The sequence below is a fragment of the Nannospalax galili genome, unplaced genomic scaffold, assembly GCF_000622305.1.
Source record: "Nannospalax galili isolate Female #2095 unplaced genomic scaffold, S.galili_v1.0 scaffold768, whole genome shotgun sequence".
Lineage (NCBI taxonomy): Eukaryota > Metazoa > Chordata > Mammalia > Rodentia > Spalacidae > Nannospalax > Nannospalax galili.
The window spans coordinates 7,555,161-7,577,981 of NW_008360317.1; the positions used below are offsets into that span (position 1 = coordinate 7,555,161).

The window sequence follows — 22,821 nt, forward strand, 5'->3', positions numbered from 1 at the left end:
AAAAAGAAAAAGAAAAAAAAATTGAAATACCTTGATGAATGCTGTAAGAACTCTGCATTTTGATAGAAAACTCTGTTTAAAATGTTGATTTAGATTTACTTGCTAAGCTTGCCTGTTCTGCCTGATTTGTATCTACCACACATGGATGATTAACCTAGTTGAAATGCTAAGAATTGAAGTACTGTAACCTCCTTCCTGGACCCTGGACCCCAGACTCAGTTGATTTACAATGTGTCCTGTAGGCCTGTTTGCACATACCAGATAACCGATAAGGAACAAAGAGAAGGAAGTTGCACCAGGCTTACACCAGATCTAGCCTTCCTGGAAAAGATGTTTAACCGAAACTATAGCTTTTAGAAGATGTTTGATCAAAGTGTCTGCTGAGGAATGCTTTTTGTGTAATGACTATGTGGGCCTATATAATCTGTATCTGAAACTGAATGGGGGTCGATCGTTCTGACCAGACTTGCATGTCTTGGGAAACCGGTCGACCCCAGCCGGCTGGAAAGTAAAGACTCTGCTTGATTTTTACATCTCCAATCCCGTGTATTTGTTATCTGGAGGGGACCCATCGAGTCACGGACCCTAACACATACAAATAAAATTTAAAAAAAAAAATTTTTTTTAAATGGGCTACAACAAGCAGAAAGGGCAAGTAATGGTGAGGGACTAAACAACAGCAAGCAAAGCCTGCACAGGTCCTCTGTACTCAGGTCAGATTTTGTGTGGTGGGAGCAGAAAGTCTGCCACAGAGGAGGTGTAGGCAGCACTAAGTCTGAAAAGGGTGAGTTCCGAATAATAATGGAGAAACTTTACATAACACAAGGGCCTTGAAGTTCATTAGGTTAAACAATGGCCTATCACAAGTGTAACAGAGACTGAATGAGGAGCACAACTAAAAATTCTAATATTCATAAATGCTTTTATCCCATAACCACTTTCAAACAAGTCATACAGAATTCTACAGATCATACCAAAAACATTGTGCTTTAGTCAAAGAGCCATATAACATTATCATCTACAGGGTACTTCTTAGGTGTCTGCCTCTATGGACTGTATTTTCCAACTCTGCAAACCATAGGTAATTGATAAACTAAAAACTAAATCTCTAGCCAGGCATAGTCTCTTCTGCCCAGTGGAGCCACTGACTTCCCTTGGTATTTGATACGTTCTACACTGAATCTGGAAACCCTTTTGGGTAGCATGAACATTTTAACAATACTGCCTCTTCTAATCTATAAACACAGGATATCCTTAAATTTTCATATCCTCTTCCAATTCTTACAGTGATTTCATGACACAAACATTTCAATTCTTTGGTTAAATGTATCCTTACATTGGTTTGTGCTTATTTATTTATTATTTAGGAGCTATTGGAAAGTGGGTTACTTCTTGACTGCTAATTCAGATACCTTATTATTGGTGAATTTAAAATGTTACTGATTTCTGTATATTGATTTTGGAATACTACAGAAGGGCTGCATCTATTGTTAGCTTTAGTAGTTTTTTGGTACAACCTTTGTGATTTTCATAGCATTCCACGTGCCAAGAGTGGAAATCTGACTTCCACTTTCTAACTGGATGCTATTTATTTCCTTCTGTCTGACTGCTCTGGCTAGGGCTTGCAGCACAGAGTTGAAAGACAGTGGATAAAAGAAAGCATCCTGATCTCGTTCCAGATGTTAGAGAAAACGCTTTCAGTTTTTTCCCATTTTGTACTACGTTACTTGCTGGCTTATTTTATATGTGCTTTATTGGGCTAAGGTATGTTCCTTCTGTGTCTATTTTATTTAGCTTTTAGATATAGTAAGAGGATGCTGACTCTTATAAACAGAATTATTAACTACTGTTTTAGTCTTCTTTGTCTTCAGGCCAATTTAACAACTACACATAACTAATAAAGTATTAAGGCGTGCTCAGAGCACTTCTATGCATTATAATATCATAAGGAATGTACCCTGGAGATAAAAACTCAAAGAAACATCAAATGGAAAATTCCATCTGATGGCTGACTTCAACTTTTAGTCTGGAGCCCAATTCCACAAAGTCATATTTAAAATGATATGGAGAAAGTTGGAAGTGGGGGGGAATGGGAGGGGCAGATTGTAGTTTCTTCCCCCTCAAAAATCGTTTATCAACAATAGGCTGGATAAGAGATCTTTAGTGTGTAAAATTCATTCTAATAACTCTACAGCAGGTCTCTCAACATAGCATTATTAGCATCTTAGGCTCTCTCTTTTTCCTGTATGCTGTATCCTGTATGCTGTAGGAGGGTTAGGAGCATCCCTGGCCTCTGGCCTCTAGATGCCAGTAGAACAAGCAGGTTTTGGACATTGCCAAAAGTTTGCCAAGAAGTAAAGCATTCCTGGCTGAGACCTTACAAACTATGGAAAGAGACTTCAGAGATGGTTACAAGGCACTAATTTGATGAAAGTATTTAATGTGGACTAGAAAAGAAAAAGAAAAAAAAGATTACTAGATGAGCCAGCATGAGACTTTAAGGTTAATAAAATAGTGAACCCAAGAAACAAAAAGGAGCATTTAAAAACTGACAGGAAGAATCTTTTAATAAAATTCAAAAAGACCAAAAAAAAAAAAAACCCAAAAAACAAAACATGTTTGACTATAGATATACAGGACAAGATTAATCATGACCTTTATTTTATTCAAATCATTGGAGCATGCCTATGTATAGACTGTGTGCTGGAGAATGTCAGATGTCAACTTCTCAATGGAGGCATTTCCTCCATCAGATTGACCTGTGGCCATGTCTGTGAGGTAGTTTCTTAATTGCTGGTTATGTAGGAAGGGACAGCATATTATGGGCAATGCCATTCCTGGGCAGGTGATCCTAGGTTGTATAAGAAAGGCTGAGCACAGGTCAGAGGAGAAAGTCAGGGGGCAGGTTCCACTGTGGCTTGTGCTTCAGTTCCTGCCTCCAGGTTCCTGCTCTAAGTTCCTGCCTAGGCTTCCCTTGATGGTGAACTGTGAGCTTTAAGACAAATTAACCCTTTCCCCCACATCACAGCAATAGAGTAACTAAAATAGACTGTTTTCAGGGTACCGCCAAACAGGCCGAAGAATCATCGCAACTATGTCCAGGTGATGAACCAATAAGCACATTGAGCTTACCTACAGAGTATGGGTAAAGAGTTACCCAGAGGACGGGACTGTGGGTTACCCCCAAACAGCCACACTACTGGAAAGTCTCACCCAACCTGGATAAAGACTTCCCCAGAGCTGTGTAGATGGAGTTCTCCGTGCCCCCTTACCAGTTACCCTCCCAGACTATATACTCTAGTGCCTCCTGAGACCACACACAGCTGGGGCAGAATGGCATGTGAGAGGGAGTCGCTGGAATCTCAGGGGTGGTCCAATGACCTTCCCCACTCACTCTTTCTATAAGGAAAGGAAGGGCAATTGGCCTGACTTTAGAGCAGCTTGTGAGCAGTCATAGCTGGTCTGATGAAGATGGTAATTTAGACTGTGGTACTCAGAATTTCACAACATAATCATACAACATTTCACACCCTCATTTAATCAATAAATATAATTATTTAATAAAGACCTTTTTTCATACACACACGCACACAAAAGTAACAGACACTTGCAAACTTTTAAAACAAAAGCTCAGACCTTCACTTTAACTCACATAGACCCTATGTGGTGCTCTCTATCAATCTCTGCCTTTCTTTTCTTTGCCTTCTCTACATTTTTATACCTTTATTCATTTGTTTACCTACTAAGCTAACTAGCTCAAGAATGTATTATAGGTGTGTGTATATATATATGCATACGCACATACAAAATATATAAATTTTAGTCGTTTAACTTCATTAAAAGGTACATGCTGTATTTTTTCCAATTCACTCTTCTTAAAAAATATTTTATTATTTTTATATTTTTTATGTGTATGCGTGTATTGCCTGTATGTAGGTAAGTGCACCCATGTCGTGCAATGCCTGCAGAGGACAGAAGAGGCTGTCAGATCCCCTGAAACTCAAGTTACGGACAATTATTAGCTGTCGTGTGGGTGCTGGGATTCAAACGTGGGTCTTCTGCAAGAACATTCAGTGTTCTTAACCACTGAGCTATCTCTCCAGCCCCCCAATTCACTCTTTACTTTTACATTACTAATTATTTTGTATTATTGCCCACCGGTACGCTTTCCTCATTTAAACTGCTATGTAAGATTCCCACAGTCCTTCAGATGGGCACTAGGATTGCTCCAGGTTTCTGTTACTGCATGTAGTGTTTTATGAATATCTTGTATATCTTCTAGTTGAAAATGCTTAAGTTTGTCTCTACCTAGAATTCTAGGTAAGAAGATATGTACATATTTTTAAAAATGTTACAAAAAAAGGCAACAAAAATGGTTACAGGTTCATGTATTTACACTGTCACCAACAATGTATCTGAGAACATACAGATCTATAGCCTAACTTCTAAATTGGCAAGCTCAGGGCTGGAGAGATGGTTCAGTAGTTAAGAGAATTGGCTGCTCTTACAGAGGACCTGGTTTTGGTTCCCAACACCTACATGGTAGCTAACAACTGTCTGTAACTTCAGTTCCAGGGGATTCAATGCCCTCTTCTGGCCTCTGTGGGCATCTATGCCTTTCTTTTCTTTGCCTTTACTTACATGCATCCAGACAAACTCTCAAACATAATATATGTGTATATATATATATGTATATAATATACATAGAAACAGTCAAATAATTTCCTACATGTATTTCTTTAATCATTGACTTCTCTTGACATTTATTGGTGAATCATCCATAAAAATGTTTACTGTTAACTTCTGACATATTTACCACTGAGCTGTTTTAAGAGGACTTTTCTTTATGTCAATTGTGTAGATTGCAAATATTTTCTTCCAGATTTTTGTTCCTATTTAACAACAGGTGTCTGTGGGTCATTTTAAAATTACAATTTAGTATAATTTATTAGTATTTCATTTGTGTGACCTCACCCCGACCCCAGTGGTAGACTGAACCCAGGCAAGTGCTCCACTACTGAGCTAAATCCTCAGCCCCTGCATTTTCTTTACAAAAAAACCAAACAAACCTTTGCTATGTACAATAAATCTTTCCCTATTAAAATATTTAATCTATTTATTTGTGTGTATATATAGTAGGAGTTTTAAAGTTATTAAACTTTTAAGTTCTTTTTTAAAATTTTTTATTTATTATTATTTTTTAAATTTTATGTGTATGAGTGTATTGTCTGCATGTATGTGAGTGAACCCTTGTCGTGCAATGCCACAGAGGTCAGAAGAGGGCTTTGGATTCCCCTGGAACTGGAGTTAAGGATGGTTTGTAGCCACCATGTGGGTGCTGGGAATCGAAGTCTGGTCCTCTGCAAGAGCAGTCAGTGCTCCTAACCACTGAGCCATGTCTCCAGCACCACTTGTAAGTTCTTAATCTTTTTGTGTGTGTATGACTTAAGATAGGGTCCCGTTTTATCCTCTTAGATACAAACAAACAAAAAATCAAAACAAAAAACAACAAAATACGTTTTGGGCTGGCAAGATGGCTCATTGGGTAAAGTGTTTGCCAGGTAAGCCTGTCAAACCAAGTTCAATCCCCAGAACTTGGTAGAAGAAGAGAACCAAATCCACATTGTACTCTGATCTGCACAGCATACCTATACATCACCAAGTTTCTGACAATAATATTCTAGTCTATAGCAAACAAAATCCCTATGACTTTTAAAATTATCTACCTTTTTATGAACTAGAATACTGTCACATATAGGATGAAATAAACTAGATAATTTGTACTACTGTACTACTCACGAGTACAGTACAGTACTCTCATGTACTACTACACGAGAACTGCAACAACCTTTAAAGAAAGGAAGAAGCTCAATGTGGTAGCTCATTCCTGTAATCCTAGCCCTGGGGAGACCAGAGTTTCAGGCTAGCCAGGGCTAGATTGAGGCCGTCTCCAAATATAAAAGGGAGGAGGAATCAAGAATCAACATGCATTTACCTGGCATATCTGCTTGATCAATTTGAGCCATTGTTATTAAATGTCTGTTGATCAGCTCCTAAGAAAAGAAAACAAGTATACTAATAACAGTAGCTTTTGAAACAGGAATGTAGCATCAGAAATGTAGATTTCCCATTATAATTAAGAATTACTTTTCTAGTATGCAGATATGCATATATTTTAATACACATATCATGAAATAACATTTCTAAAGATGCTAAAATATCTAAATTCCATTCCTAGAGAGACTTACCTTCTGTAACTAAGGTTGAGTTTAAGCAAATGGGCTATAATTCCAAGTGTAAGGCTTATTCCATAAATGAAAATACAAGCTCTACTACTAAGTTATCAATAAATGTATTCTAAAATCACTATATAAAAACTGGGAATCTAGCTCACTGGTGGTGTTTGTCTAGCACGCACAAGATCCTGGAGTGTATCTTTAGCACTGAAAAAACAAAGTGCATATGTACACAGAGTGTGCATACACTCATACATACAATTTTATTAATAGAACTCACTTCAGCAAAACAAAAGAATTTGATTATCTGTCATGCGTGTGCGTGTGTGTGTATATATATTAGAGAACATCTAGTTGTTTATCAACAAATAAAACAAGAAACTAAGGGACTAAAGAGATGGTTTAGTGCTTAAGAACTCTGACTGCTCTTGCAAAGAACACTGGTTCGGTTTCCCAGAACCCAAATGGTGGTTAACATCTATTGTAACTCCAGATCTGGGGGATCTGCAAACCTTGTTCTGGCCTCTTCAGGCACTGCATGCATGTGGTGCTCTTACACACATGCAGGCAAAACACATACCTAAAATAAAAATAAATTTTAAAAACTTAAAAATTATTTTATAAAACCTATATAATAGGGCTGACTCCCAAAAGTTGTCCTCTGACTTCCATATGCACTTCCTGACAAAGGAGAGCAACATGTACACATGAATGAATAAATAAATGTAAAAGAATTTAAAAGAATCCTTTCAATATAAGGAATATGAAGTACAGAAAGGTAGCTCATCTAAATAATAATTCCATAATTTATACTCTAATACATGACTATTTGAAATCTCCTTAAAAAAAAACTAAATCTTCACTCTAAATTGTCTGTCTTAGAATGCCATATGAATAAGCAGAGTGATCTGGAAGCACTCCTCTTTCTCCTGTGCATCACCATTGTCTCACAAATTCAGAAAGCATACCTGTCGGAGTTCATCGGCCATGAAGAAGGAAGGTGCATTTGCTTTTGGTTGCATATAAGCAACATGAGGTGCAGTTGGAGGATAAATATGATAGTTTGGAAATACCTACAAAGGTAAGAAGCGGGGAGGGGGTCATAAATTGTTCTTAATTGTTAAGCTCTATTGTTTTATAACAGTTTAATTTTTATATGATGATAAATTTTGATACATTTTAAAACTTTAAATGATAGTGAATTAAATACTTTAAGAACACTGTTCTGAGAGTACACCCTACTTGAATTCATTTCATGAACCATATTTAAATAATTTAAAAAATCTAATGAGAAACACATTTTTTCAGAGATAATATTTTACCTCTAGTAAGAAAGTAAATGACTGCTCCATATACAAACAGCTCACTGGTATTCTAACAAGCATGTACAGAAAAGTGAGACAATGAACTAACACTGCTAAGGGGGCTCAAAATTTAACCACTGCTTTGTACCTTTGTGGCCAATCTAAGTTCAATGTTATCTACACACCTGTTAAACCTAGAATAAGCTTATTCTAGGTTTCAGGGACAGAGGATATGCCAAACATCCATCTTCCAAGCAAACTATAGCCAAGCAACTAAACCTGTTCCGGTTTCTTTCACTTTATCACTTTTCCCAAGCAAAATAGGGTTAGTTTTTTTTCCTTCTTTTAGAAGCAAATTTAACTGTTAACCCATCTGCGTGGATCCCTATAAGGCTTTCAATAATCTGGACCTGCAGAGAATGATACTGCCCTTTCCCTGCCTTGTTTTCCTTCTGTCAGCTAGTTTGGTTTAACTCTCTCAGTGGTTGGAAGAGTAAAAATACTATAAAGTGTCATATTTAATCTCCATAAAAACAGCAAAGACAGATTTGTGACTACAAACCTCTACACAGATTAAGTTAATTTTCTTCTTTGTACAAATGTAAAACAATAAAACACTAAAAATGTAAATACCAAAAAAAAAAAAAAAAAAAGAAAACAACTGAGAGACTCCACTGAAAGAAACAATTCTCTACCTCAATTATTTGACTATGTTCTTTACGGTTTATGGTATCCCCCCAACCCCCATGTAAAACAAAACAAAACAAAAAAACCTCACACTGCAGTTATTTTTAAGTATTTAGTGGGATTTACAAATTTTTAAATTGAGGGACTGGAGAGATGGCTCAGTGGTTAAGAGTACTGGCTGCACTTACAAAGAACCGAAGTTCAATTCCTAGCACCCATATGGCAGCTAACAACCGTTTGAAACTCCAGTTCCAGGGAACCAATGTCCTCTTCTGACCTCATGGGCATTGCATCATACAGGTACACTTACATACATGCAGGCAATATATTCAAATACATAAAATAAAAATAAAGCTGGGAGTACTGGCACACATTTTGAATCCCAGCACTCAGGAGGAAATGCAGATGGATCTCTGTGAGTTTGAGGCCAGTCTGGTCTACATAGTGAGTTCCAGGCCAGTTCGGGTTACAGGGAGACCCTGTCTCAAAAAGACCAGAAAAAAAAACCCACCCTTAAACAAGTTTTTATATTGACTTCTTAGAAGGCAGGGGATACTACTCTCTTCATGTTATACATAGGGAAACCATCTCAGAAGTACAAAGATTTGAGAGTATCAAAAACATGGTAAAACTGAGGCTGGAGCAATGGCTGCTTTTGCAGAGAGCCTGGGTTTGAATCCCAGCACCCACGTGGTGGCTAACAACTGTCCATGGGGCATTTCAAGACACAGATGCATTTATACATGCAGGCAATACACTCATACACATAAAATATTAAAAACAACATGGCCAAACTAAGCTCCTTAAACATCAGTTAAGAAGAAGAAAAAAGCAACAGTAAAGAAATTTGCTTTCTTTTTACTCAAATTATCTTCTGTGAAAACATGAGCTCTTTACTTATTTCTTTAGAGTTTAAAAACACATGTTTGACTGTAGACAAACAGGGGCTGAGAAGGTATGCACTGCATAACAGGACATTCCAGGCCCCATCACTCCTCTTCCTGCCTCTTCCCCTTCCTCTTTGACCCAGTGTCCTTTCTCCCTCTCTCCTGACATTGGTAGTTCACCCTGAGAAATCTTTCTTTCTCTCTTGGTCTTCACATTCATCTTCTTCCTCAGTCTACCTTTTCTAGTTTGCTTCATGATTCTGCTCTCTCCAACACCAGTCCTTTGGCTGCTCACAATCACAGCTCCCTCTGCTCTGATCTTTTGCCCTCTTCACAATGGGCCATACATTACAAGCTTTTACAGGATGTGTCATCCACTATCCAGAGAGCTCACCTTTCATTGCCACTTTATCGATTTGCTTTCAATAACTACTGATAAGATACAATCTACTTTTTTCATCTTTGTCCTAGAGATAAATCTACCTATCCAGTAACTAAAAACCAGTCAAAGAACATCAACTCTAGGTAGCTCAAGTACTAGGTAACCTTCCATTCAAAAGAAACCCTAAAGTACTAAAGTAAAGCATTTCTGAATGAAACCAGATTTGTCTATGACAGGAAAGATTAGTAGGGCAAAATAAGAAGATTTGAAGATAATAAGATGAAAAGAAGTTAAAAAATAAAATGCTTTTCCTACTACAATAAAAGCCTCCAATATGGGGTAAACCTTCTCAAGAGGAAGCTCTCCTAACAGTACTTTAATTCCCTCTTTAATGGAACCATACCATTCCAGTCAAAGGTGCAGGAGTTGTATCTGTATAGAAGTAAGTCGTTCCCCCAACAGTTTCCTTCTGGATCACCTGACCAGAAGATGGCGTCTGAGAAACAGGATTATTAACAGGTGTAGAGGCACTAGAAGGCACCATGTAACTTGCTGAATTTGGAGTGTGGCTTCTTCTTCTAGGAGCAGGAGATGTATGTGGAGTGATTTTGGGGGAATGGAGAGGGGAAGATCCAGCAGACAATGACATTCCTGGGGAGGATTGAAAAAAAAAAGGGGGGGATCTTAGTGGAATAGTAAATTAGACTTAGAGGGGGGAAAAAACCTGGAAAAATAAAATGCAAACACTCAGATGGAAGAAATTAACAATTTCAAGTGCAAAGAAAAAACTTCTTTTGTTTTACGGAAAGCTATGATTAAAGAAAATGGGAAAGAGTTTTCATCGAACACAGTCATTTCTAAATAAATTAGCAATAGTCTCCTCCATATCAAAGTTTAAACTACCATCTTTTATAGTAAGACTCACCAGAGGTCTAGCAAATTTATCAAAATACCAAAACAGACTCTTTCTACCTTGATAACTGTTTCCTTTATTTTCAGAATTTTTAAAACTCTTAACTATTCCCCAAATGACACAAACTATTACAGCATTTGGTAGCTTATGCACCAAATCCTTAAATTTGCTTAGTGTACTGTTAATGCTTTCTTGTGTCAAACTCTGGACATAATGCTAAGACAACTGAAAACTGCTGCAGGAACACATCTAAGTTTAAGTTTCACTCAACCACAACTGAATCACCTCTACTGTGAATGGACTGTAAAGAGGGGAGCAAACATGTCTTTACACTTCAGAACACGCAAAGCTAGCTGAGAAAACCATAAAACACATAAATGATTTACAAAACACTCATAAATTATACTAAAAACCACATGCGTAAATGCAGATGAAATTTAAATTAATTAAAGTCACGCAAAGTTACATCAAAGGTTAATGGAGGTGGCTAGTTTTGACCAGAGACTGAACAGGTTATCTAGAAATATAATTACACTTCCTGAAAATGAACAAGCTTAACTAGGTACTGTTTTCTATTTGGGGAATGTCTGAAAACCCTCAAGAAAAAACAAAAACAAAAACAAAACCTAGGACTTTAGTTCTCATTTGTAGTACTTCATAAGACAAAGATGATGTTTTCAGAAACACACGATTAACAAAAATAAACTGAAAACTGAAAAATTATATCTGTTCTCTGGTTTACACACTGTGATTCTAGCCTCAACATAATTATTTTGTCATAATTTTTTTTAGCACCTACGAGTAGATAAATGGGTCAAATTATTAAGACCACAGTACAAATTAGAGTTTTTATGTTATTTGACAGCCAAAAGACACATGTACAAAGTTGGCAGCAGAACCAGGACTAAAATCCAAGACTTCAACTTTCCAGTCTGGTATCTGCCTACTGCCACACCCCAGTCTCTAACTCACTGACACTGAAACAGGCCAGATATTCTCAAATATGCCTTCCATATCTAAGGGAAACTTTAAAAAAATCTATAACCTTTTCTTTAAAAGAAGTTATGAAGTCAAGTTACTATGCTAAGACATCAGCCCAATTTTAATTTTGTTTTATTAACTGCTCCAGGTTTATTTTTATCCACCTCTGTATTTATGCAGTTAGCTGCATGCTAATCTACATAGGCTTATTACACTATTTCACATAAATATTATATATACTTACCTAGTATGAAATGTATTTACAGTTTCCCCTAAAGCTAGTTTCCAAGTCTTCCTAAGATAAAACTGATGGTAGTCATCAGTGATGAATAAATTAGATTACCACCTATCTTTAAGAGCAATACCTATACTATAATTCTTGCTCCTTTCCCTGATTTAGGCACTAATATAAATATTCATATGCAGACTATGTCATCCTCATAACCACTCTGTTAGATAAGTATATCATATTCATTTCACAGGAAAGGAAAATAATTTAAAGACCAAGAGATTATTTTAAGGATTAAGCACAGACGAATAGAAAATGATTTAGACTCTAAGGCCTGTACTCTGATTTGTAAGTCCCATATGAAGGAATATAAAGAGAACTTGTGAAAGTTTTTAGTAGCTTAAGTGTGATTACTTAGGCTATGAAGGGAGGGGAGGATACAGCTAATATGATGGGAAAAATTCTGCCCCCCCCCAATAGTAGGTATATAGGAAAGATGAAAGATCCAATTTCTTTAAGGCTAAATACATAGAAATAGATAGCCACAAATAATCTGATGTCAGTTAAGAAAAAATTTGTATATGGTAGGTAGAAATTATACTTTCTCTTACAAAGCTAGTAATAAAATTAACTGAAACTGAAATACAAAATCTAGCAAAAAAAAAAAAAACCAGCTACATATCACATATATATGTATTTATCAGCATGAAGGAATGGAGCATACTATATAAACAAGTAGTAAAAATAAGGGTGCTGAATTACAATGAACAGACTCTGTTCAAATCAAGGGAAGGCGATTTAAAGTTAAGAACCCTTAGATAAGTGCACACCTGTAATCACAACACACAGGCGGAAGAGGCAGGAGACTCATGCCAAATTTGAGATCATCCTAGTCTACAAAGTAAATTTCAGGTTAGTCAGGGCTATACAGCAAGAGCAAAACCCTGTCTCAAAGAAAACCTTATTTTATTATTTTTATTTTATGTGTATGGGTATAGGAGTCCCATGTGCATGCAATATATACGTGCAATGCCAGTAGAGACCAGAAGAGGTCATCCAACTCCATAGAATTGGAGTTACAGATGGTTGTCAGCCATCATGTAGTTGCTAGGAACTGAACCCAGGCTACAAAATAGCCAGTGCTCTTAACTACTAAGACATATGATCTCCAGGCCTGAGAAAACTATTAATTTTTAATCTCAAAAAGAATTCTTAGTTTAAAACATTTTTTCCACTGCACATTATTAACCACAAGAATATTTTCCTAATGGAATTTCAGAATTCACTCGATACAACAAAGCTGAAGGCTTTCTATTAACAATGGCATATGTCAAATATAATAGAAGTTTTGCTTCATTAGAAATTTCATCTAACAAATGAATATTAGCCTAAAAATTCTATTTTTCCTTATGTAGGACAAGGGCTATCAGTGGTTATTAGAACATCCTGGCATAAGCTAGATTCAGTCAACACAACAGTGAATCAAACACAGAAACTAACATAAAAAAGAGCCCTCAGCACAAAAGACAGTCTACAAGAAAGGAATATGTACTTAAAATACCTTAAATTAACAATATCCACTTCTATAATTTTGTATTATTTTTGTCATTTATCAAAAGAATGACATTTTGGTAAGGTCACATATAACTGCAATATAACTTAAGCAAATATGCAGGCTGAGAAATTAAGAATTGTATGAATGAATTAAATCCTTTAGGGTACTTGGAAAGTGCTTCTTGAAGTACCCAGTTCAAATGAAAGTGAGCAGTAATATAAGACTATCCAATGGAGGAATTGACCAGAACAAGTAACAATAAGAAATGAGAAAAAAAAATAAGGCTAATTTATGGAATTAAAAGTATCATTTAAAAAATTTTTTATTTATTGTTTTTATTTTATGTGTATGTGTGTATTGCCTGCATGTAGGTAAGTGCACCCGTGTCATGCAATGCCCATGGAGGTCAGAAGAGGCTGTCGGATCCCCTGGGTCCTCTGCAAGAATAACCAGTGTTCTTAACAGCTGAGCCATCTCTCCAGCCCCCAAAATATCATTATTTTTAGATAACAGAATTCTACTTCTGGAAATCTTAAGGAAAAAAAAAAAGATTCTTGCAAATACTGACAAAAATCATCAAACTAGATGATTACACAATTAATCAATATCAAATCAACATCCTCTTGAAATAGAAACAAGTAGTGTGGACAAAACTGTTTCTGGAAAACGATCTATACAGCTTACTCAATGCCCCACCAATGTTATGAGTATATAGTACTGGAGGATAAAATCTACCACACAAAATTTAATAATATAGTTAAGAATGTAAAGGAACAATTCTTCTGGTGGAAAAGATGTACCACCAGTGAGTACAAAGCAAGAAAATTCCTACCCATCGGCCTACAGAATGAAAAGGGAACTTTCTTGCAGAGAAGAGGGCAAGAGGAGTAGATTGAAGGATATAGGAATGTTAATTACCCTGATTTGAATATTATATACTACATGCATATATCGAGTTATACTGCATGTTTTAAATATGAATAAATATTACATGCCAAAGATTAAATAAGCAAGAAACATCAACCCCATGCCATGTTTCATGCACTGGTATAAAAACATTTCCATGAGACTACATCTACAGGAATGCAATGAAAATTTAACATCAAATTTGACTTATGCTGGATATCTAGAAAGAAGCCCCAAAACAATTGTGATGAATACTTCTATAAGCTGAGAGTACATAGAGATGTTCCTTAGAAAACAAGTCCGCATAAGATCTCAAGCCTGAAGTGGTGGCACACACCAATAATTTCCAGTACTCAGGGCAGAAGAAGGAATATGAGTTCAAGGCTAGCCTGTGCTTTAGACCCTGATATAGAAATAAAAAACTAACAAAACTAAAATGTATAATACACTTGAAAATTCACAGTATTCACAAAGTACTCTAGAAAACAGCATAAAGAGGACTGTAAAATATAATCATTAATAAAATGAAGACTACAAAAGAAGTGATGAAACATTCCTAATAAAATACGTGGGTTTTAAACAGAGCAAACTAGACTCTGTGTTAAAATTAATAAGGATTAAAATTAAAAGGAAAAACCTTCAACAGGTGAGTTAAACAGTTCAAAAAGCAGAACCAAAACATAGTAAAACATAAGACGCAGCTGAGGAGATGACCTAGAAATAAACCTTAGAAAATATGATTAAGAGACACAAAAGATAAAATGAAAATCTCCAGGAGGAAAAAAAAAAAAGATATTTAGAGAAGCAATACTTGAAAAGAAAGGATTTGTGATTTTCAAGAACTAATTCACCATAAACTCCTTATCTAAGAGCAAGAGTTTTGAGCTGAAAAGGCCAACAGAAATACTTTCTGACCAATTATGTGATCCTGTGATATGTCAAGCAAAAAATAATGAAGAGACATTACTGGGGGAGGGGAGACCCTACAGGAACTAGAGAATGCATGGGGACACTTGAAATTCACAATTTATAAAAGAGAGAAAAAGACAGCTTTACGGCTTTTCATTCATGTTTCCTTGGTGAAAAATAATTCAACAATCAACTAATAAAAAGAAAATTATGGGGCTGGAAAGATGGCTTAGAGGTCACTGGCTGCTCTTGCAGAAGACCCAGGTTTGAATTCCATCACTCACATGGCAGCTAGAGGATCTGCCGCCCTCTTCTGGCCTCTGTGGGTACTGCATTTCATGGGTTCATTTACAAACATCCAGGCATACCACTCATATAAATAAAATAAAAATAGTTTAAAAAAAAAACTAAATGTGAGATAATTATAAAATAACAAGAAGTGAACAAATGTTAAGCCTTTATGACCTTCAATTGAGCAATGATCTTGACACCCAAAGCACAAATAATCAAAGAAAAATATATTTAAATGCTGAAATTGGGAGTAAGAGCTTACGTGTTTGTATTTTACAGGGAACTATCAGTGAAAAGGCAACGCACAGATTCCACGACAATGACTATAAATCACATATTCAATAAAGGTCTAGTGTAGTGAATATAAAAGAAATGCTTATAACTCAGTAAGAACTGAATTAAAAACTAAGACATTTCTTCAAAGACAACATACAAAAGCTAACAAGCACATGAAAAGACAGTATCATTAGGGACATCTAAACCACAATGACATACCACTTCATCCTCATTAGAATGTTTATGATTAGTCAGAACCATGATGATAAAAACTATCAGCAAGGAAATGAAGAAACTGAAACTCACTCCTGCAGAAACATGAAATCGCATAGTTTTCTTGGAGAAGAGTTTAGCAGTTTCTCAAATTAATAAACAGAGTTCCCATATGTCCTGGAAATTCCAATACTATGTACACTGCCAAGCAGAAGCAAAGATATATATCAATATAAACACTTGTACATGAGTCATGTACATTTACAAAATTACTAAAAAGCAGAAACAACCCAAATGTCTATAATGGTAAATGAAATATGATATGACTATATATTAGATCATCAACCCCCTGCTACAACATGAACCATAAGAACATTAAGTGGGGGCTGGAAAGATGGCTCAGTATGTAAGAGCAGGGGCTGCTTATACATACAAAATAAAAATAATTTTTAAAAATTGAAAGAACATTAAGAAGTTACATACATAAAGGCCATGTAATATATGATTCTATTTATATGAAGTGCACAGAATCGGCAAATCAATAAAGTCAGAAGCAGAGCTGTGATTTTCAGGACTGGGGAGGGGGAAGAGCATTGACTACTAAACAGTACAAAATTTATCCTACTGAAGAATTACAAAAGTGATTGCACTAGCTTGTGAATACACTAAAATCAAGTGAACTGCACATTTTTAAAAAATATTTTATTATTTTAATTTTATGTGTATGAGTGTATTGCCTGCATGTATGTGAGCGCACCCGTGTTGTGCAATGCTGTGGAGGTCAGAAGAGGCTTCAGATTCCCCTGGAATTGGAGTCAAGGACGGTTCGTAGCCATCATGTGGGTGCAAGAGCAGTCAGTGCTCTTCACTGCTGAGCCATCTCTCCAGCCCTAACTGCACACTTTTAAAAGATCAATTTTATAATGTGAAAATTAAATCTCAACAAAAATAACATTCAAATCACTGCTGGGGAAGAATCAAAAACTCGACAGGAGGGGCAAAGCAATAAAATAACACACACACACATACACAAAACCACCTCATTTATATTAATCTAGCAATAAAAAAATAAGCCGCAACTTACCTACAATTGAGTAGACTTTGAAAAAACAATTAAAATATGATAGAAAAGTTAATTTGAACAAAGGAAATATCCAGGCTCATCCGTTATGCAGATGACAATTCTACTGTAAACAAACCTAAAAATATGCTAGTTCATTGAAACTATCTAGAGTTTTAAAAAACTAGTCAAGTTATTTATATCTGTGGAAAACTGCATTGAGAATACTCAGGAAACTTAGTAAAGAAAAACAAAAAGGAAATTAGAAAAAAAAGGGAGGAAAAAGTGAGTTATTACCATTAATAGTATTAAAAGGTGATCAAAACTATAGTACTAAAGATTTTTGATGAAGGGGCTGGAGAGACGGCTCAGCGGTTAAGAACACTGGTTGTTCTTGCAGAAGACCCGGGTTTGAATCCCAGCACCCACATGGCGACTAACAACTGTCCGTAGCTCCAGTCCCAGGGGATCCAAAAGCCTCTTCTGACCTCCAAGGGCACTGCATGACACGGGTGCACTTACCTACATGCAGGCAATACACGCATACACATAAAAAAAAAAAAAAAACTTTAAAAAAAGTTAAAAAAAGAAAGATTTTTGACAAAGGATCAATCATATGAATGCATGAAAGCAACACAACAGGGCTCGAAAACTGAGCTCAAATATGTATGAAAAATAAATGTAAAATAAAGGTTGCCCATAAAACTTCAGGGGAGAAGGTGGACTAAAGAGTCAGATCTGACAACATGCTAGGCATTGCTAAGTCAACAAGTAAAATAAAAGATATAAAGGAACAGGCTCTTGGACTAATTTTTTTAATTTTTATTTTTTGGCCTTTTTGAGACAGGGTCTCTCTCTGTAGCCCCAACTGGCCTAGAACTCACTATGTAGACCAGGCTGGCCTTAAACTCACAGAGATCTGCCTGCCTCTGCCTCCCAAGTACTAGGATTAAAGGCCTGCGCCACCACACCTGGCTATTTGTAAAGATGTAAGATCCATATGCCAATATGGAAAATGTTAACTTTTTCAAAAAGATGTTTGCAATACTTTTTTAAAAAGGGTTGGTCTGTGTAACTCAAACATCATTAGAAAATGCAAAGCAACCAGCGGGACAATAAATAAATTATACAATGAACTAGCTTTATATAAAACCAAATGCCTCAAACATACAAGTATCTTTATGTACAGAGAAAAAAGGAAATTATCACTGGGTGTGGTGGTGCACACCTTTAATCCCAGCACTTGGGAGCAGAGGCAGGAAGATCTATGTTGAGTTCCAGGCCAGCCTGGCCTACATAGTGAGTTCCAGGCCAGCTGGGGCTACAGGGAGACCCTGTCTCAAAAAGACCAAAAAACAAAACTGAAAAGCAAGCAAACAAATGAAAACGTGAATTATCATTATTTGTGTGGGACGCATTTGTACCTGGAACTTTTCACCTAAATGTGTAGAGGCCAGAGGTCAATGTCACGTGTCTTCTATCGCTCTCCATGGGAGGAGGCCCAGAAGGTGTTAGATCCCCTGGAGTTACAGCAGGCTGTGACTCATTTACTGTGGGTTCTGGGAACTGAATTCAGGTTCTCTGGAACAGCAGTACATGCTCTAACTGCTGATCCATCTCTTCAGCCCCTTCATCTTATTTTTTGAAACAGGGTCTTTCACTGAAGTGGGCATGTGCACTGATTGGCCAGAATGGCTGACCAGCAAATCTCTGGCATGTGCTTCTGTGCCCCTCTTTGTGAGGATCCAAACAGGTCCTCAAGCTCACACAAATAGCACCTTACCCACACAGCCATTTCTCCAGCTCTGAGAAACGGAAATTAAAACTAGCTTATCCCTAATCTCTTCTCAGATTAATAAAGATAATAAAAATTTAATGAGGGGCTGGGGAAATGGGTCAGTGGGTAATGGTACTTGCCACCAAGCATAATGACTCACATGGATTCGCATGGAGTTCTCCTTGACCAACTGATGCAAACTCAACACATAATTCAACTGTCTATTTACAGGGGCTAACTATGCCTTATTTCTATCTGTATTCCCATCTAACACATGTAAATTGCACAATGTCATCCCAAAATAATTTTCTTTTTTAGTTGAATCAAAAAGTTGTTTATTGATTAGTCATGTTGAAAAGCCCAGAAACAGCTTTGGTTTTACACACAGCTGAACTAATGATGCCAGAATTTCTTCATCTCCTTTAGTTAAAAAGAAATTTATTGAGAATTTCATACATACATATAAGATGTTTTAATCAAATACATGCCCACTCCCTCCCCTCCAACTCTTCCCATATCTTCCCATCACTTTTTTCTGACAACTTTTCTGTTTTTCTTTTAATATTTTATTTATTATGTTTATTTTATGTGTAGGCATGTATTGCCTGTATGTACGTAAGTACATCCGCATCGCGCAATGCCTGAGGAACACAGAAGAGGCTGTCGAAACACCTGGAACTGGAGTTACGGAGAGTTGTTAGCTGCCACATGGGTGCTGAAAATCGAACCCGGGTCTTCTGCAAGAACAGTGTTCTTAACCGTGGAGCCATCTCTCCAGCACCACTTTTTTTTTTTAATGGGGCTTTTTGCAAAGGCCAAAAATGTCAAAAGTATTTGGGAGCTTTTATCTAATCACAAAATAATTTTCTTAGGAAATGCATACAGAGGTAAAGTTCTCTTCTCTGGTAACCTACAATAAGACATTAAATTTAATAATATTTAAATTCCTCAGTAACCTTTAATGATGAAAAAACCCAAGTCCAAGAACCCGCCACACATTCAAAAAGTCACTAGAATTCATAATACTCAGCACACAGTTATACTCATGGCTAAGATTTATGAATGTAGAACAGTAAGCATGCATAACCAAACCATAAGAGAAAAAGACACAGGTGGCACCTAAAGGAAGTCATGGCCCACAGGGTATACCTTGGTGCACCAGGCAATGTGTGCAAATTACATTGCCAGGAGAAGCCTATTAAAAAAGTCTCAGTGCTGGGGCTGGAGAGATGGCTCAGTGGTTAAGAGCACTGTTCTTGCAGAGAACCCAGGATCAATTCCCAGCATCCACATGGTGGCTAATAACCATCCATAATTCCTGTTCAAGAGAACATGATGCCTTCTTCTGACCTCTGCAGGCACTGCATGACACAGATGCACTTACACACATGGGGGCAATACACTCATACAAATAAAATAAAAATAATTAAAAAAAAACTAAACTATAAAAGGCTCAATACTCAAGTTTCTTACTATGAACTGGTCATATAAGCATCCTATCCTAACACAGCAGAATTACAAAATCCTGGAAGGAAATAGGTTGTGTAGCATAAACATCAGTGCACAGAAAAGTATCAGCACAATTAACTAGTTAGAGATGGGTGAGAATTCTTCAGCTTACATGCAGGCTTTCTGAAGATAGCACTCTGTCCTGGTAACTCATTTCTGCACAGATTCCTTGAACTGTCTCTAGCATGGCTACCATTTTTTCCTAACTCTGCTCTATAGTGATTGCTGTTATAGAGAAGCACAAGGACAAATGTTCTGGTTTTCTTATCTGAAAACATTCCTCAGGAAAGGGGAAAAGGAAACAAGTTTTGAAAAAAAGATTATGACAATAAGCTGGGACTATAGTTCAGTGTCAGGATGCTTGCCTGCCTGCCACAGCAGCACAAGATCCTGCACTCAATCCCCAAGACAACACGTACATGCACAAAAGCCAAAAATTATGGCAATGGATTCATATTGACTCCATGACTTCTTTGCCATATACATTTAGAAGAGTTGTCATGGCCCGCAGGGTATACCTTGCACAAGGCAATGTGCAAAATGTGTATGATATCACTTGGAAATAAAGCAAAAATAAAATACAGTCCATGTACAAAGGATCTGAATCTGTGTACTTCATCAACTACTACCTAGTATCTAAGTTACATAAATAAATACACAAATAAAAAAGTTGTATGTAGAGATTTCAATTTCTGAATATTAAATATAGCCATATTTTAGCTTCAGTGTATTAAAATTACAGAGGCAATTTAAGATTACAAATTTAAGCATCTGAAGTATATGAAAAAAAGTAGCCTTTATAACTCTTTAGGCTTTCCATGCAATGCTGAAGATCTAGGCAATGGTGTGAATATCATTAAAAAAGGTTACTTGCAATTTCAGTATCTTAAACCTACTTATAAGCCATTATCATAGAAACTGTGGCTCAAACAAATATCCTAAAGGAACAATCTGAAGGATGGATGGGATGGTGCACGTCTGTAATTCCATCACTATGGATGTGGAAGCAGCAGAATTAGGAGTTCAAAGCTAGTCTGAACTAATGAGATGCTGTCTCAAACACCAAAACCATTGGAGTCAGGGTGAGACAGGGTCTCCCTGTAGCTCCAGCTGGCCTGGAACTCACCAGGTAGTCCAGGCTGGCCTTGAGCTCACAGAGATCCACTTGTCCCTGCCTCCCCAGTACTGGGATTAAAGGAGTGTGCCACCATGCTCTGGCTCAAGAAATATCTAGGAAAATATTTATTATTAAGATAAATGTAATCTTAGTGCTTGGGAGGAAGAGGCAGGAGAATGTGGAATCTGAAAGTCATCTTTAGGTACATAGTGAGTTCAAGGAGGGCCTGGGCTATAAAAAAAATGTTAAAAATAAGATCTTGTTTCAAGAAAAAAAGGATAAATGTATATATGCACACAGCATATACATGTACTATGCTGTTAAAAACTAACATTAAGGTTGCAGAGATGGCCCAACAGTTAAGAGCACTTACTGCTCTTCCAGAGGACCTGAGTTTTGTCCCCATAACTTAACACTGGAGGGCTCATAACTGACTGTATGTAACTACAACTCCAAGGGATACATCACCTTCTTCTAGCCTCCTCAGACATCCATACACACGTGGAGCACAGGCACTATGCATGTGCACACATACATACTAACACTAATAAAAACAAAAATCTTTCAAAATAAACAAAGGTAGCATTGATCTAGAACTTACAAGGCCCTGGGTTCTATCACCAGAATCATCTCAGAAATGGGGAAGGGGAACTTTAAATGATGTTTATTACAGTATTAAGATTTAAGGGGAAGGGTTAAAAATCTATTCTAAGTGATACTTCATGATGCAAAACTTATCTTTTCTCAGCAACAGTTATTTGACATAGTTAAACTATAGAAAAGTTGATGACAAGACTTAATAACTTTGCCTTAAAATAAAATGGATTTCTTATAGTCACCATTTTGTTTTGTTTGGGGCTTCTGTTTATTTGGTTTATTTGATTCACTGTATATTCAGGGATGGCCTTGAACTCATTATTTAACCTAGCTTGGCCTCAAATTCCTAATAATCTTCCTGCCTCAGTCTCAAAGTTTTTATGCCTATCTTTTGAGTAACCTTGAGTATACATTTGTTTTAACAAAGTAATCATTAAAATAAATTTTAAAGTTCTAACTTTAGAGACCTTTAGTCACTACTCACAATAAATGTCCTATTCAGTCACCATTAGAATCAAGATTACATAATAAACTACAAATGAGAATCCAATTGATAAATCTGCTAACAATTTAAAGAGAATGTTTTAAAATTTCCAGTTTTTTTTTTTTACAGAAAAATTCATTTTTAATGCAACTGACATTAAGATGTTTGCACATGCGTTTCTAATCTCTATCTGGTTATTACTAGTAACAGTCGGTTACCTTCTCAACTGCCTGGCATCTAAGCATGGATATAAAGTCATCACGTAGATTTCAATGGTATTATTTTTCACATCTACTAATTATTAAGGAACAATTTTTATGCTTTGAAGAATTATTATTTTTTATCATTAATTAAAAAAATTAATAACTACATGATTAGAAGAAGCATTTCACTACAGCCCCGTAACATATTCACTAACACACTCCAGAGCAAGAGTACATCTCTTTCACAAGTTGCTGCAAGTTTCTAGGTTCACAGTTGAATTAATACAGTTATACAATATTGAATT

At 36.4% G+C, this 22,821-nt stretch overlaps 1 protein-coding gene across 9 annotated transcripts in view; it reads right to left on the minus strand.

Moving 5' to 3' along the window:
• The window catches only part of Pan3 (poly(A) specific ribonuclease subunit PAN3), a 165,666-nt gene that overhangs the window by 37,163 nt on the left and 105,682 nt on the right, over positions 1–22,821 (minus strand). For 8 of the 9 annotated variants that reach the window (XM_008825062.3, XM_008825056.2, XM_029559615.1 and 5 more), the window contains 3 exons: positions 9,900–10,147; positions 7,205–7,309; positions 5,996–6,053 (listed from right to left, as the gene is read on the minus strand). In XM_008825062.3, coding sequence (XP_008823284.2) covers positions 5,996–6,053; positions 7,205–7,309; positions 9,900–10,147 — 411 coding nt within the window. The remainder of the gene's footprint in view (positions 1–5,995; positions 6,054–7,204; positions 7,310–9,899; positions 10,148–22,821) is intronic. The other variant, XM_029559617.1, reaches the window with a different exon arrangement.